General features: G+C 36.6%; 1 protein-coding gene across 5 annotated transcripts in view; it reads left to right on the forward strand.

Annotated features, from left to right (window-relative positions):
* MYO6 (myosin VI) overlaps positions 1-13,563 on the forward strand; it is a 115,888-nt gene extending 102,325 nt beyond the window's left edge. For 4 of the 5 annotated variants that reach the window (XM_075087124.1, XM_075087120.1, XM_075087121.1 and 1 more), the window contains 4 exons: positions 2,477-2,580; positions 3,941-4,072; positions 8,895-9,113; positions 10,699-13,563. In XM_075087124.1, coding sequence (XP_074943225.1) covers positions 2,477-2,580; positions 3,941-4,072; positions 8,895-9,113; positions 10,699-10,898 — 655 coding nt within the window. In that variant the 3' untranslated portion in view covers positions 10,899-13,563. Of the gene's footprint in view, positions 1-2,476; positions 2,581-3,940; positions 4,073-6,606; positions 6,747-8,894; positions 9,114-10,698 lie in introns of those variants that run through there. The other variant, XM_075087123.1, reaches the window with a different exon arrangement.
* The last annotated feature ends 3,475 nt before the right edge of the window (positions 13,564-17,038 follow it).

Here is a 17,038-nt window from a genome sequence, read left to right on the forward strand (position 1 = left end):
GATGGTCAGTCTCGCATGATGGGTTTTTCTAGTTGTAGCATTGATAATTAGGAACGCAGCTGTTAACTAAATTTGTTTGTTGCAGTGGCATTTTAAGAATAGGAATAAACAATGGTGCGTTATTAAGTTAGCACATGAATGTAGATGGTTAGATTGCATATATTGACTTCGTTCCAGTGACAATGGCCAATTCTTAGTGTGCAAAAAATCACAAAACTTTGGGGCAAAATCCATATACTGGAAACTTTTGACTTGAGACTGATTTTTTTTTTTCTTAATCTGTAAATACTGGTTATAATACATAATATACAGACTGAGTGGTGAAGACTGATTGTCAAGTGTGATGCTCCTCTTACTGCCAGACTGTTTGCTTGAAGTCACGTAGAAAACAAAAGAGTGATCTGCACAGTGCAGAGTAGAACTGTAATGGAAAGGCTAAACCGTTCAATTGGATTAGCATTCTTAAAGATTACTAGTTTAACCAGAGATCTTACAGCCTAGTTCTGCTGCTCTAAATTATGTAGCAAACTCTTGGAGTGGTCGGTAGTGTTGCTAATTAAGGAAAATCCTTAGGATTTGTCAAATTAGATTCAGGAAGGTTAGACACCAGGCAGTGGAAATTACATTTGGCAGCAATCCTTTAATGTCCTACAGGTTATGCCAATAGTAGCAAAATATTAAAATATGTATTTTGAAGGAGACTGTCTAATGATTTATTTTACACTTATGAGTAGTGCTGAGGGTGAGGAAAAGTTCCTGTTCCTCAGCTATGTGCTGATTAAAATTTAAAGAGGTAATTTTTAATGTCAGATTTCTCACATACCATAACTGAAAGCTGTGTGTTGACTCAGATTAGTAGTGTGAGTAGGCATAATTAAGGTGATGCTGCAGTAAACAGTAAGATTCTGTAGTTTTAATTACATTTGAAGAGATAGTTCAGTTGCTATTAAGAACATTTGGTTAAACAGATTGTATTTTTCTATGAAACTTTAAAAATAAATAGCATTTGTTATCTCTGCTTTCAGAACTGCTGTATCTACACAAAGACTTTTGCAGAAAATGTATTTATAACCTATTAAGTTAAAAGGAAAAACAAACAACATAAAATTTCATAGTCCCACATGAGACCTTTATGGAAAAATAAACTTCAAAATAATATTCACTGGATTATAAATACTGTGATTATGTAACAGTCCCACAAAGATGTTTGCTGCTCAAACAGACTTTAACTGAGGAGGCCTGGTTTCTTCTCTTTCTTTCCCATGTGAATTTTTAAAGTGACATATTGCATCAAGTACTTTGCTACCCTGTTAAAGATCTAGTTTCTTCTGAACGAATCCTCCCAGATCCTGCAAGATAATTCAGTTTGCCTCATGTTCTTAGTCATGGGCATTAGCAGAGATTGGTAAAATCGTGTCTGTTCCTGAATTCTTTGGCGTTTAAAAAGCATTCTGATCATCACTGAATGTTGGAGTGTTTTGAACTTAGTTTATATCCAAATAATCTAATGGAAGGTTGCCATTCCTAAGGGAGAGTTTTCCCCTTTCTTATCCATACTGTTTTTAAGGAGAGAAGAAGAAAAAAAAAATATTTTCAGGTCTATATAAGTATGCATATAATGTTTGTTATGTGGGTAACCTTATACATACTGTTAAAGATGATGGAGATTTTACTAATACCTTCTCACTTGCATTTGCTGTTGACTTTGTTGCATACTACCTACAGGACGAATACCTTCTGTCTTTGAAAAACACTGTTTCTAGATGAGTCTTTTGATACTAGTCAGCCTTTCTTAGAGTGGCCTTTTTTCCCGTGGTATCTCTCAATGATTTTTGTCCCCGCACCCCCTCTCCAGCATAAATATTGCTGTTCTCAGACAGCTACTATACAATTAATATAGAATTAATTTGATTTCTTCTCTCAAATTAGAGTGTTGTCAAAGACATGGAATATTTTCTCTAGTCTGAGAACAAGGATTTTTTTCCTAATCCAGTTTTAAATAGCAGGGAGAATGCCTTTTCTCCCTTCTCCATGTCTACTTCAGAAATATTTTTTCTTGTCTGTTTTTCCAAAGGGAACTAAAAACGTATACAGCCACTCTTAGTTATCTGTATTCTGCACCTTGACTAGTACCAAGAAAAATGTACATCAGCATGGGTTGAGGTACACATGAATAGAATATGCATCTTTTAATGCATAAGTGCTAATTATTAAAGACAATTCCTTTTAATCTCTAGGCAACCAATCAGAATATTATATGATTTTTGGATGTAAAAGATGCTTTCACTTTTTTCTTAATCATTTGAACATCCTGAAAATAATATGGTGCTCTGCCTTTGAACAAAGTCCCTCTGCTGCCGATTTTCATTGTAGGAAGCGTGCTGCAGTGTTGACTGTGGGACCTGTTCATCCTGTTGTAACGATTTCTGTTTCATACTTGAAAAAATACACATATATATTTTTTTAATAATTGTAGGAGTCCTTTAGTTCAAGCCACAAAAGCTGCTGCTGGTACTAAGAAGCATGATCTCAGTAAGTGGAAATATGCAGAGCTTCGTGATACAATCAATACATCCTGTGGTAAGTCGGCTTGGGGTTTGGTTTGGTTTTTTTCTGATTTGAGAAAGAAGCCAAGTTGTGGTTGTATGAAAGGTGTTGCTTTCTTCCTATGACAAAGATAAAAACATGCTCATTAATTTATTCAGGTTTGACTGATTGTCAAATTAATTTTAAAAAGTTCTATTACCCTAAAGAGACCAACAAACTAAGCTATTTCCATATTGAGGAAACAGAATTTCCTTTGCTACCTTCTTTGCTGTTTATGATGTTAAACTGCTTGGGCCATAAAACACGTTAAAATTTCTTAATTAAATTGTCTCAGTTTTATGTATTTCCACATAATAGTTCTGCTTTACCTAGAATTTGCCTGTTCTAAGAAAGTTTTTACTATCACTTCCTGCTGTCACCAAATCATGAAAAAACAAATATATCATCTAAAGCACAGCATAAAACATTTTCTATTTTAGATGTTCAGATTATTCTTTAATGTTCAGAATGCGCAACTTCATTTGGAAATCTCAACAGTTGGGACATTAATTATTTTCCCTCTGGTGTTATGAAGATAGAAACAGAGAGGATTTATTCCTTTATTAAATATTACTGTTTCTTCCTGCTTCTGATTGAAAGCAGTTGGTTAATTTCTGATTTAAGATAACTCAGAGTTTCTCCCTGGATGTAGAAATGGGAAAAACAAACCCATTCTCTTTATTTGTATTTAGAACCCAAAGTTAGCTCCAAAGTCTAACTGTGTCTCTGTTGTTTTTACATACGCAAGACTGGAGCAATGTTTTCAGCTGAATAGGTGCTGCAGTAGTACATGGTGCTAATGCATATCCATCCCTAGTGAAGCCAGTTTGGATGCCCTTAGGTGATTAATGAAAAAGCCTTGCAATTATTCAGCCTCTTAGTATTATGAAATTCAGCAAAATTAAAATACATTTAATAAAGTGGAAAAAGAACTTAGATCTGAGCAGTGAAATGGCTGACTTTCTTTTTTTTCAGTTGCAGAAATAAAGTTCAGTGGTGAAATTTTATCTGTTTCTGTACTGCTTGGCTTGTGATAATGTCAACAGACAAATTTAGTAAAGTGCTAATTTTATTTGTAGCATTTCACTGCTCCAAATCTTACAGTAGAACAGCCACTTTGGGGACTGCCATTCCTCTAAAGGAGAAAAGGATATATAGCACTCCAAGGATCCTTCTGGGCCATAAAATACAGTCCCTGTTGCTGCAGAGAATGAGTTTATTGCATCATATTGTAACATATTAGTGTTACAAACTGATCTAAAAATTGTGTACCTATCAATATAGAAAAGCATTTCATAGATAATTTTTCTGATTTTTTTCCTCGCTCCTCCCTTCTTCCTCATTTTTGAGACAGATATTGAACTGTTGGCGGCTTGCAGAGAAGAGTTTCACAGGAGGCTGAAGGTTTATCATGCTTGGAAATCCAAGAATAAGAAACGCAATGCAGAAACAGAGCAGCGTGCTCCCAAATCAGTCACGGACTATGGTGAGGAGAGATAATTTCGTATTTAAAATAATCTTGGTAACAATATTCTAAAGAAAACATTGCTAGAATGAATTTTGGTTTTGCTTGGCTGAAGGAAATTCTTGGGGGCTTTAGGTTACTTTTATATTGATTTAAGGTACATATTTTGGAAAGATTGTAACTGGCAAATACTTTGCAGAAAGTAGAAGGAGACCCCGATACATGTACTGAATAGCTCTCCCTAAAAACTTTTCTCATACCAACTCACATCTGTTAAGAATAGTTCTTGGTTTGGTGTTGCAGTTGCTGGCATTTTTGCTCAATGTTCTTTGCTGTGCTACTTAAGACTAAGGAAGGTCGTTTTCCATTTATGAAAATGTGGTTTGCATTTTGGGACTTTTGAGACTGTGTTTTTGAGGTGGTTCATACTAGTTCTGACCTCTGTAATTATGAATGTTGCTTTCTGAAAGCACTTAGTGTTCAGAATCAGAGAATTTATACCTAAGGACAGAATAGAGATTCTGAAAATAGTTAGCAAATAATCCATGTCTCAGAGAATTGTAAGTGATTTTTTTGGTGCTATAAAAAAACAAGATTAGAAGGAATCACGGGGTATAAGGGTATTGGTGATAAGGGTTGGTTTTTTTTATCCCCCTCCTGCTTTTATTCTTTTCTAAGATACTGATATATAGACATAGATGCTTTTAAAAGGTGCTAATAATTCCCTCATTTGCATTACTGTAAGCCTTATATATTTCAGGTTGCATTCTCTCTTTTTAAATTCTATGAGCGTTGATTTGCAGTTTTTGATTATGGGATGACGAATTTTGCACAGTCCCTGCTTTCATACTAGAGTGTCGTTCTGCCGATTTCACAGATGGGTGTTTATTGTCAAAGCAAGGTACTAATGAAAATAAATTACTACCTTTTTAAATTCAACAAGAAGGTGTAGGAGTTACCATGTTTAACACTACCAGACCTGAAAACTAGGTGCCCAGTTTCTGGAGTGATATTTGCAGAGCAGATTGTTACTCTTTCCCCAGCACCTCTCTTCCTCCAAGTCCAGTGATCGTCTGTTATAGAAGAAATCTAGGAAATGAACAGAATCACAACAGATGGATATAATAATGTAGTCAGATCTTTCCTGCTGTCCTTGTGTTCCTGGCCACACAGTTAATGGGGAGAGGCAGAGGAAAGGGAAGATGGGGAGAAGATGCTCTCCCCAAAGTCCTCTTAGCCTGGCCTTAAAGCATTGTCCTGGGACATAGGGGATACAGATCCCAGGGGGTACAGGTGCCATGCTTAGTGTTAGTTCCTATACAAAGGTATCTCCTACCCCTTGATTCATTTACTGAGTTAATGCATTGCTTGAGCATTACCTGAGAATTTGAGCTTTTCAGGGAACTTTGGTACACATATATGGCAGGTGAAATCTGGACCCCTGGAAATGATGTTATCAGAGAAGGGGTCCTTACCACCATGCCTAGTAATGTAGTTTTAAGTGCTTAAGAAAGCATATGACTGGAACAGCAGGAAAAGGCATTTGAAGCACTTCTGCAAAGTGGTAAGTTGCTTTGAATTTGAGCTCGCAAATTCTGTCTGGAGCTAAATGGATAAAATAAATATTCATGCACAGCATTGCTGATGGGAAGTAGCAAAGAGCAGATGATCTTTGGATTTGTGCAGATAAAGCTTAGAATATTCACGATCTCATCACAGTTAGGCATTTACAGCATTCTTTTCAATGTTTTCCATTGCATTTTTTTTACTTTGCTTGAAATACGGCTTCATATTTCTGAAGAAAAGTTAGAACGTTGCAGTTCAGAAGAAAGTCTCTCCTAGTGACCTTTAGAGACTCTTGTTACTGTCAGAAGTAATTCTTCCTATTGCAAATAATATACTACATCGGCATTTCACATCTATGTATTGTAATGATCTGAGAAGGCAGAAAGAAGGAGCTCTGATTTCTTAGATATTTAAGCTAGAAGTCTTTTGGGTGTCAGTGGATGTGTGCTTCAAACGATGTAGTTACTTCTTTCCGTCTTTTCACTGATGTCATAATTTTATGGGCATCCTTTAATTAAATTAATACATTCAGTATAGAAGCTAAACACTAGTTTGTGTATTATTATTGGAATAAGCAGATTTGGTATTAATGGAGGTCTGGAAATATTTCCCTAGCAGAAGTGTCAAAAATTAAAAGTACTACATTAACTAACTAGCAGATTTGTTACAGTAATCTGTGCTTAGCACATATACAGCTGAGGTTTGTAACAGGCGTTGCAAATCGTTGAAGTACTCCATTTCAAAATTAAATGCTGATGAAAATAAAAGCACTTGGAAATCTATGAAACTTGAGAAAAGGAGACATTTTATCTATGTCAGTGAGCAAAAAATGAATAGAAATACTTAGCTCGGCATCTGTGTTTATCTTGTAATTAGAATTGCCATTTGTCTATCATCAGCATTGGTGAAAAATGTTGAGGTAATGAAACTATAACTTATAAAGGATCAGCACTTTCATGTTTTGTTCAACATGTAATGTTTGTTCACAGATTTTGCACCATTTTTGAGCAACTCACGTAAGTGGGGAGATGGTTATTTAAGCTAACTTTGAAGAATAGGAACACTTGAGAGCTCTTTACTAACATTAATTAATCCAGTGTTTTGCTACACATGTACATAGAATTTAATTGTTTAAAAAAATCTATTTTGCAATTTGGCAGTGTTATTCAACTGATGGTAATTATATGTTACTCTAATAATTTACAAATGTATTTTACTGTTTATCTTCATGAGATCCTACCCCTTTGAGCAGTCATGGGAAGGGAGGATGAAATAACCTTTTTGTGTAGGTTATCTGAAGGTATAATTCCTACTTTTTTTCTCTTTTTATCCTCCTCTCCTCAAGAAATACTGTGCTTGTTCTGACATTCTTTATTGTCTGCACCTGGATTTTTGTTGTAGCAAAACTCTGGAATCAACTTAATATAACAGCTATTTTCCTAGCGCACAAACTAACATTCAGGTGATGGTTTCTTTTGAATAAAGAACTACAATCCCATAACACTGAAAAGTAGAGGCTGTATTTGCTGCTTAGCATTCCTGTCCTCTGGATTTCCTCTTGGACTTAGGTATGTATAGGGGTAGAAATAAGCCTTAGCAATTACCATTGCAGTGCAAAAAGTGTTTGGCAATACTAAAGCACTGATCTGCTGTGATACATGCTCAATTTGCAGAAAATAGAATTAATTTCCTATAAACTTTAGAATATGTCTTCCTGTAAAATACATGCTTTGTCAGAGTTGATGTATAAAGGTAGCATTCACCTATTAAAAGTTGTTTTGTGTTTTGTCTCTTTATTTATGTAGACATGGAAAAAAAATTGGGGGGTATGATTTCTATAGTACATATATTATTTTAAGATTCTGCTCTTCACATTTAGAAAAGCTATTTTTGCTTGAATCTAAGTGAAAGAAATGTCAAGGTGCAGTTGCTAGTCTATTAGTCTTGTTCATAACCATAAAAATATGTTATTAGAAGTGATTGTCATTTTTTTCATTTATTTAATTTTAGCTCAAAAGTTAGCTTTGCTGCTTCATTAGACAATGGACAAAAAAGGAATTATTTTCTTTATGGTGAAACGTAGAACGGTTAATACTGATTTTCTTTTGTAGAGAAGGCATAGATTCACATTCAGAAATTCTGAAACAGGATGTTGGTAATGGTAGTATTGTAAACCACTAAAACTAGATCAGTAATAAACTTTTGCAGGAGGCAGTTTATTAAAGGAAAGGATCTTCCTTGTAAGAGCATTTACTATTTAAAACTGATTATGATAGTCCATACATGACATTAAGAAGGTCGCTCAGTTGATGAGTTAACACAGAGGTTATTTGCTCTTATTCAAAAGAAAGTTTCTCTACAGAGTCTGAAATGTGTGGGACTCAGAGAGAGTCCAAAAATACATATGGGAAATGTTGACCAAAAATATGTATGAAGCTTTAAAAGATTTCAGGTAACTCTGTCTTCTCTAGAAGTTTGGTCTGTTGATCTTAATGGTTTGAAATAAACACTTTCTTTTAAAATCGAAAGCCACCAGAGAGTAGTTCTAATGCTGGATTTTGGTACACAGAAATCTAGACAGAAATTTATGTTTGGTGCCAGCTTTGTAGCAAGAAATATTTGTTGTCAACATTTCTATTAACAAATTAGTCATTTCTAACAGTATTACACATCCTTCTGTGCTGACTGTCAAAAACCTTCAAGTGGTGCTTTGTATTTTTGTAACTGAAAATGCTTCTTTGCACTGTGACCTTGTTTTACAAAGAGGCGGACTGAATTAGAGCAGTTACTGATTAATGTTCCTGGTTGGTAAGACATTCTATATGGGAAGTTTTACCTTAAATACTGATTTAAAGCAGAATGTGTTGTTTCACTCTGGTTGTTTTGTGTAAACGTACGTGATGCCATTGAGCAACCTAGTTTTACATATAGATACAATAGTTAACATGAGCCTTTCCTCACCAGTGTTGTAGTTGTAGAGATTAAAAGACAGAACATTATCTGAGACGGGAATACTTTTTAGTTTTGAGACTTTGGATGACCTTGTATTCAGAGAGAATCTCTCAGGTTTTGGGGGTTTGGTTTGGTTTTTGGGGGGTTTTGTTTGGTTGGGTGGGTTGGTTTTGTTTTTGTTGGGGTTTTCTTGTTTTTTTTGGAGAGGGTTGGTTTTTTTTGGGGGGGATGAGGGGGATCCTTTGCTGATTAATCAAGCAAGTCATAATATGGCTTTTTTCTACTTTTTTTTTATTTGCTTGGTTTTTTTTCTTCCCTATGATAGCTCAACAGAACCCGACAACCCAGCTACCAACCAGACAACAAGAGATTGAAATAAACAGACAACAGCGTTACTTCCGCATTCCCTTCATCCGTCCCGCGGACCAATACAAAGATCCCCAGAACAAGAAGAAGGGTTGGTGGTATGCGCATTTTGATGGGCCATGGATTGCTCGACAAATGGAACTTCATCCTGACAAGGCACCCATTCTCCTTGTAGCGGGTTGGTATTGAAAGCAAAATTCAAATGTTGGAAAGCTTCAGAGTTGATAACTTACTTTAGAAAAAGAGGCTGATGATACAAGTTTCCCAAGCTGTATCCTCTTTTTTTCATCAGCAGTTCTTGTCTGGGCAGAATTTGAGGATTTGGGACTGCTGTTGATGGTGGCCAAATGTTACAGGGTTTCATTTGGAGATGTAACTTGTCACGTGTTTTATTTGTACTTGTACTTCAATCTGGGAAATCATTGACCGAGTGGGAATCCAAGTGTAAATGTTTTTATTATTAAGTGTCTTCAGATTATTTGCTGAACCTGGAGACAGTGGGAAGATAAAACATCACAATGTATCTGAGAAAGTTCTACTCATCTTTGTATTGGGTTTTAGTCAGCTTTGAAAAATTACAGCAGTTTGTATCAAAACAATTTATGCATGTGATATATTGTCTTTCTGTAGTGCGGTGCTAATAGCAAACTGATGCTTTTACCGTATTTATGCTGCCTAATGTGGGAGAATAGCTTTTTAATCTTAAAATAAAAACTAAATGTGGCAATGGATAGGTAGGGATTTACCTGGTAATGAAATGTATCCTCCTTTTCTGGAGGATAAAGAAAGGGGGAGAAAACACTGCAGAAATGCTGCTTACAGTTCTGTGTTTTGAGTTTTTGTGTTTAACTTGGGGACTGATGAAAAGGCTATAATCAACTTGTAATTTGTTTAGCTTCAGAGCGATGCTTTACTAGCAACAAAAGTTCCTTTGTTTTCTGCAAATTACATTTAATAGAATTCCATATACCAACTGTTGCCTGTTCAGTGTCACAGCCCATAGCTAAAAGCAGCATTGCTGTCATGAATACCACATTCAATGGATCACCTATTAAAAATCAGGTTAAAATATAGCGAGTGAGCTACACTCATCATTTCATTGGATTCCCTGTGTCAGTCCTATTTGGTAAACCCTGTTTGTTTAGCATGGGAGGCTGACAGATTTAAGAATGCTGGCTACTTCATCAAAAGTCTCAAGTTCTTAGTCGCTTTGCTACATTTAAACAAACTAATTAATAACAGCGGTTCACTGGAGAACTGAAAGTAATGTGTAAAACAAATGTGGTTGTCACCCCGTAGTGGATTTCAGGAGACTATATCAAGATGCTGTTTTTTTGAGCTTCTTTCCTTTGTTCTTTTTTACTTGCTTTTTAAGCACAATTTTGTCAGTTGCAGCACCTGATACTAGTTTATTTTGATACCTCTTTTCTGCTCGGTGTGTTTAAAAAAAAAAACCCAAAACAAAACACACAATCAAAAAAAACCCAAAACACCAAACCAAAACCAAAACCCCCCCAAACCAACCAACCAACAAAACCCAAAACCCACAAACACCCCACCCCTCCCCTCCTCTTCTCCCCCCCCCCCCCCAAAAAAAAAAAAAAAACCAACAGCAACAAAAAAAACCCCAATCTGCATCTGAGGACTGATTTCCCCATAAGCTCTGAAGTCTGTTAACAAATCAGAGCTTGAGAGAGGAAATCTGATCAACAAAAATCTAATCTTTGTTAACGGGACTTTATATTTTCCCTTTACTGTTTCAGGTAAGGACGATATGGATATGTGTGAGCTTAATCTTGAAGAGACTGGCTTAACTCGAAAGCGAGGTGCTGAAATTTTGCCGAGACAGTTTGAAGAAATCTGGGAGCGCTGTGGAGGTATCCAGTATCTTCGAAATGCAATTGAAAGCAGACAAGCTCGTCCTACGTATGCTACAGCTATGCTGCAGAACCTGTTGAAGTAAATGGTCATTTTGCACAGTAGCGTTCGAGATGAGAACCCTTGCCCGTGATACAAAGGGAAGAGTTCCTCTGTGCAACAGAGGACATACACGTTCTATAATCATATTAGAGATGTTTAATATAAAGTGAACAGATTTTATTAATCATGTGGTTTGTTAATTTGTACTTTATGATGTTTAATTTGTGGAGTGAACCTTACTAGGTAGGAGGACCTTGAAGAAATTTCAGTCAGTGTAGTTTGTTGCATTTTGTTTATAAGTTTCGTTTCTTTAACGGTTTCTGTTCTAGCTCTTCACGCTTCTAAGCCATCTGTCTCTACTCGGGTACATACACAAAGAACTGCATTGCAACCACCTTTTTATAAAATCCCCTCTTTAATACACTGAACAGTTGGCTTCAAGTGGTAGCCTAGTAAAGAGGATATGCTGTTCCTAGTAACTGGAATTGTGAGGCCTTAGCTTTGACTTCCGTTCTGGAGAAGTTGGAGTATACTTTTATATAATCTGAGACATTTTATGTCCTGATTTGAAAACTGGTTAGTGTCTGTATTTACTGACTTTCTCGGAAACTGGTGGGAAATCCTCCTAAACTCGAGACCTTTAAATTCCTATTTAATGCATTCTCTGTCTTGGTCTGAGAGAAACGGTTTTCTGTACATTCTGAGAAGAGCATTCATGTATGTCAGTAATGTGTGATATTGGAGATACTCAAGGTGTATACTGCTCGTTAGGGCTTATACCACTTCTCTCTTTGTTTCTTTTTTCTCCTCTTAAGCACAAATTTCCGTTAGACTTTTTTTTTTCTGACCAAATTTCGATTAGGAATTCTTGGACAGCTTGTTTATCCAGGTAGTATAATTCCAATATATTATGCAGAAGTGTTTAAGACTTGCATCTGGAGGCATATACGGTTAAGGATAGCGTAAGGGAAATAAGTTCAGCTTTTTGGTGGGAGTATAACTTAACTGAATATTGAGGCCTAAGCCTCAGACATCTTGTTTATTTTAATTGTAACAAGATGCACAAGGTCTGTACCTTTTGTTAGATTGATTAAAAATTTGGTCCAATAACGTCACCTTAATGCCATGTGCTGATGAAACAGCTCCAATGTTTAGTACACTGGAGTATCCCAGTGAGTCGGACACTGAGCTTTATCTTAACCTCCCCCATCAAGTTTTGTAGCTTGTAACAGTTCCCTTATTAAGCAGTCTGTTTGGGGAGTGTTTGTGGGTGGGAATTATTAATATCATAGTCTTAAGATGCATCTTGTTCACTTACATGAACATTGTTTCACCATGCTGGCCATTATTTTAATAAATTGAACTTGATTATTTATTCTCTCTCCAATGGGAATTTGAAATACAAGTAGCTAGATGTCCAATTACTTATTCAACCCGGTTTAAAATGAAGTCTTGCTCTGTCAATTGACAAAATTTGCTTACACTATAAACCAACTTCCTCACTGTTTACTCAGTTTGAAACTTCATGGAAACTTTAGTTTTCAAATACATAACTATACTTATTAAATAACTCTCAAGAGGTGCAGTTCTGTAGCACAGGGGAAGCTCACGGTGCATATATCCTCGCTGACCTTAGATTGTGCTTGCATGCCGCAGCCTGCGTCTTGTTATAAATGCACTCCTTACTGTAATACTCGTGGAGATGTTTGAGTAATACATTAACGCTGCGTAAGTCTGCTGCATCAGGGACTCCGGGCGTCCACTGCGTACCCAGTCTGCTTTTTGGTCATGTGACTGCAAACGAGAAAATGTTTTCCCTTTACCCAAACAAATTCTTCACTGAAGCAGTAATTTTTGGCTAGAAGATGGAAGCGCATCAGACTGCTGGCTAGCAAAGTTGTGTGCAAGCCCGTTCGGTGTTGTGTGAGTTTAAAGGTGCTGCTTCTGAAATATAGATTACTGGTTTAACGCTTTACTGAATTGGAACCAAAGTTTCAGAACTTCCAGACTCCAGAAACTGAGCACCGCAAGAAGCTGTGATCATTCATGCGATAAAGGAAGAAAAATCACTGAACTGATAGTGCTGAGATGCCCCACTCTGTATTTATTGTTATCTAGGTTTAACTGAACACACTCAGTCTCAGTTCATACATACATATATAAAATTAAATAAAATGGATCTTATGAGACTGAACGTGGTAAGCAAAGAACCTCAATACTTAAGTGTGTGTATGTATATACACATATATATATGCTTAAACATTTTAGTATATGTATGTGTAAACATACTTATGGGGAACTTAAATAAGGTGGCTAACTGAATTTTTCCAGTCTGTTCCGTTGATTATGCCAGGTTTTCCTTGACTGGCATCAGAAAGAAAATTTATTTTTCTGAATGGGGTTTTTGGGAGTTCTCGTTAACTGTAAATGACTAACAGATCTGAGCTATGAGGAAAATAAAATTGGCTTTGAAATAGTGGAAGAGGAACTGGTGGCTGGATGTTCTCAAAGGAGCTGTTCCCACCTCTCTGCACTGCTCCAGCGGTGTGCCTGAGGCAAGCAGAAGACGCATTTGAAAAATCAGGGTATTCTAGCCTGCACAGTAGCACGCCTTTTTTTTTCTGCTCCAAAAGCAGCATCTGCTTGTAGTTTTACTGATCTTTTTGTGCAACAAAATTAATTTTCAATTCATTTCAGATTTTTTTTTTTTTAAATATCAGGCAATATTCAGCTGCTTACCGATTGTTTCCATGGCCCCATCTACCGCGTCAGATAAATTACATTATTGGTCAATTTGGAGAGGAAATAAAAAACGGGAGGGAGTGGGTCGGTCTGTAGGATTGTAGTATTACCTAACGCCCTTCTGATCTACGGTTATAAGGAAGAGAGTAATGTGGTTTTTGAAGCAAAATGATGAGGTAAACATGTTGCCTTAGTTCTGTGTGTTTGATTTTTAACAAAAAAAAAAAAAAAAAAATCTTCCCGCCTCTCAGTGGAGTTGTGCGTTATAGCTGAGATCATCTGCGTGAAACACTCCAGAAAACAAAGGAGAGGAGGAGAATCCCTGTGCCAGGCTGCGTTCCTGACTAGGTGATCCAGGAATATGAATTGTCTAGAGAATGCTTCTTCGAGGATTGCAAGGTCATTAAATGCTTGTCTTTCATCCACTGATAAGATTTTTTTTCTTTACCTAGTTGAATCCTTTGGGGTTTTCTCCAAAATGTTTATTTAAAGTATTTAAATGACCTCCTAATACTGTACTGAAAATTTTAAAAAAATAAATACATTCCATGTTGAAATCTTGATTGTATCTCTCTTACCATTTTGTCTTTAAAGATTGGAAGTGTAATAAGTACAGGCAGGTTAAGTTGTGAGGATAAAAGGATTTCTGTGCTGCAACTGCCTAATGCTTTTCTGTGAGTTGTTCATGGCTAGCAAGGGTTTCGTCTTCACTTTCTAAGGTGAGTGTCCCTCTAAAACAACGTTCTGACATGAAGAAATTCTGACTTTGCTATCTTTAAGTCTCATACCTCATTTCTCAGTATTTGTGGCACAAGTATCTTTTTATTACTATTTTTTAACCTTTGTGGCTGTCGTTTCCAATGTATTTGTCATCTGTGCTGTGTGCTGGTTGCAACTTCTTCTTCATCAGTGACTAGTGAAACCACTTGCGATGCTTGGAGTGTGTGTGTGGTGATCTTTGGGGTGTTGCTTTTATTTTGAAAAAAAAAGTTATCAAACTTTCTTGTCTTAAGGGCCAAATCAGAGAGGTATTTGTTTGAATTAGTTCAGTCTTCTTAAATTAGACTTCAATATCTAGGAGAGAGAATTTTATTTCACTTTCCTATGTCCTTCAGTTCCAGCTGTCGCTTTACATCAGTTCTAAGATAACGTGATGTGTCAAAGTGTGAGATTAAATACCAGTTCAATTCCCTGTGAAATTTTCAAGTAAATAGTTTTATTATATTTTATTGAAATACAAAAGGCTTACATCCAGCAAATATATTTGGTAATTAATAGTTGAGAGTGATAAATACAGTCATGAATAATCATCATTAAAGTACACATTTGAAAATTACTTATTCTTTAATCTGACTAGTGATAACTAGTATGAATTAAAATGTACTAAACACATACAAAAATACATTTGTAATGGAAAAAAATTGAACGCTTTCAGCATTCTTAACTTACACGAGCAGTAGTGAAAAGCTGACGTTAGGCAGGGATGGCTTCCAGCGCCCTGCAAGAAGTATTTTTAAAGTAGAGTTTTATTCTGAAGTGTTGCTGTGTAAAACCACATCTTCGATTTCTTTTTTTATTATTTTTTTTTTTCCTAGTTCAGTAAAGTAAATAAAAATACTATTTGAGCTGTAGAAACTCAACCTCGTATTCTCGGTGCGTTGCCTTCATTTGTACGCGGTCACCAGTTTCAGTGGTTTTGCAGGCAAGTCTGTGCAGTAATTGTTTGGAATTCGTAAACAGTTCCTTTGAGCGTACATAAGAAGGTAAACTAAAGTTCAGGCTTTGCTGTGGTAACTGCATGGTGCAAAGTAAAAGAATTGTCACTAAAATCAGCTGCTGTCCTGCATACGGGGAAGTTTCAGATCTGGCTGAGGAGCTGCCATCCAGTGTAGTCGTGAACCTTGTAGAAGCTCAGTTTGAGCTGTAAGTATGACTTCTGGTATGCACCAAGCAGCAGACAGTGCCTGAATATTATACAACACTGGTGCAGCGTATAAATGCATATATATATATATATACACACACTCTCAAGAGAAACATGTTCAAGGTAAAGTAACGCTCATACGTGAATCAGGATTGTGGGTCTGTAGAGCATAAATTACTAAGCCTATAAAACATTTAATGGCCACCCATTGCCTGCTTATATTTCTTCTACAAAAACTAATGGGAACCTCTCGGATTTCTTTGTATGTTGAGTAAGTGTACGTGTTTGTGTGCGACACGAATCTGCTTGCCACCGAGAGGGATAGAAATCCCATGTTCTGAAAAGATGAAACTGCAGGTATTGTGCCTCAGCAAAAAGTCTGGAGTCTCAGGATAAGACAGTTTAACTGTCTCCAGAAATCAAGCAGTGAAGGGGAGATGTACACGTGTGTACATAATGTCGTTATTAACAGAAAAAAAGGGACCTGATGATCATAGAGACCACTAAAAAAAATTATCCCAACGTGTGCGTGCTTTGCAATGTGAGCGTTGTAGGGAGAGAATGAAAAAGTTCCCAAAGCCTTTTAATGTGGCCTTTGGTCAACACCAGCTCTTATTTCCGTGTTGCCCCTCACATGAGCGTGTGCAAGGAAGGTTAACGAAAGGGTGTAGAAACGCAGAAAAGCGTCATCGATGTTTTTACCAGAACGGTTGTGACATACAATATTGAAAACAGTCACAGCTTGGCAAAACCTGGTTTTAGCGCTCAGCTCTCAAATAAAAGTACAGTTGAGATGTGTAAGCACTGGGCGCTTAATGAATGCGTGATAACCCTGGTGACTTCTTATTAGGCCAATTTTAGATGTGGTCAAATAGTTGGTCGACTTTGTCATGTTGGGTTTTTTAGTAAAACAATTTTTTTAATGTGTGTCCATTTTAAAGCAAAAACGTTCTATCTTTAGGAATCCTTGAATTTTTTTTTCATGTGCACAATCAACCTGAAGTCCGGTCTTGAATAGTGCAGGCCGCCTTTTTTAAATACCTGTAAGAGAAACTCTCATAAGACATTTGAAAAGCATTTTTGAATTTGAAAATATATTATCTACTGCTAATGGGCAAGATCTCACTAAAATCTGATGAGATAATCTCCAGTTCATTGTAAGGAGAACTGAGTTAATCCTGAAGTTATTTTACATACTAAGTCATCGAGCTCAGAGTAAAATTACTATTTCTCCTGTATGAAATAACAGACGAGTACCACCTGCATCACCATAATCTGAAGAACATATCTTTGTAAAATAATCAGAATGCCGTGTGCTATAGAAGAAGCCGTATCGAAAGTATCGGCAGGGTTCACAGTTACGGCAGACCTGGGGTAAAATAGTCTCGGTGACGTTCAGCTCCTGGGCATTGGTTTAAGCGTGAGAGCAGCAACTGCTGTGCATTTGTAAAACCTGACGCCCGGCATCGTCGAGCGAAGAGCACAGCGCTTCCGACGCTGTACGGTTTTCCAGGTCT

The sequence above is a fragment of the Phalacrocorax aristotelis genome, chromosome 3 (assembly GCF_949628215.1).
Source record: "Phalacrocorax aristotelis chromosome 3, bGulAri2.1, whole genome shotgun sequence".
NCBI classification, from domain to species: Eukaryota; Metazoa; Chordata; class Aves; order Suliformes; family Phalacrocoracidae; genus Phalacrocorax; species Phalacrocorax aristotelis.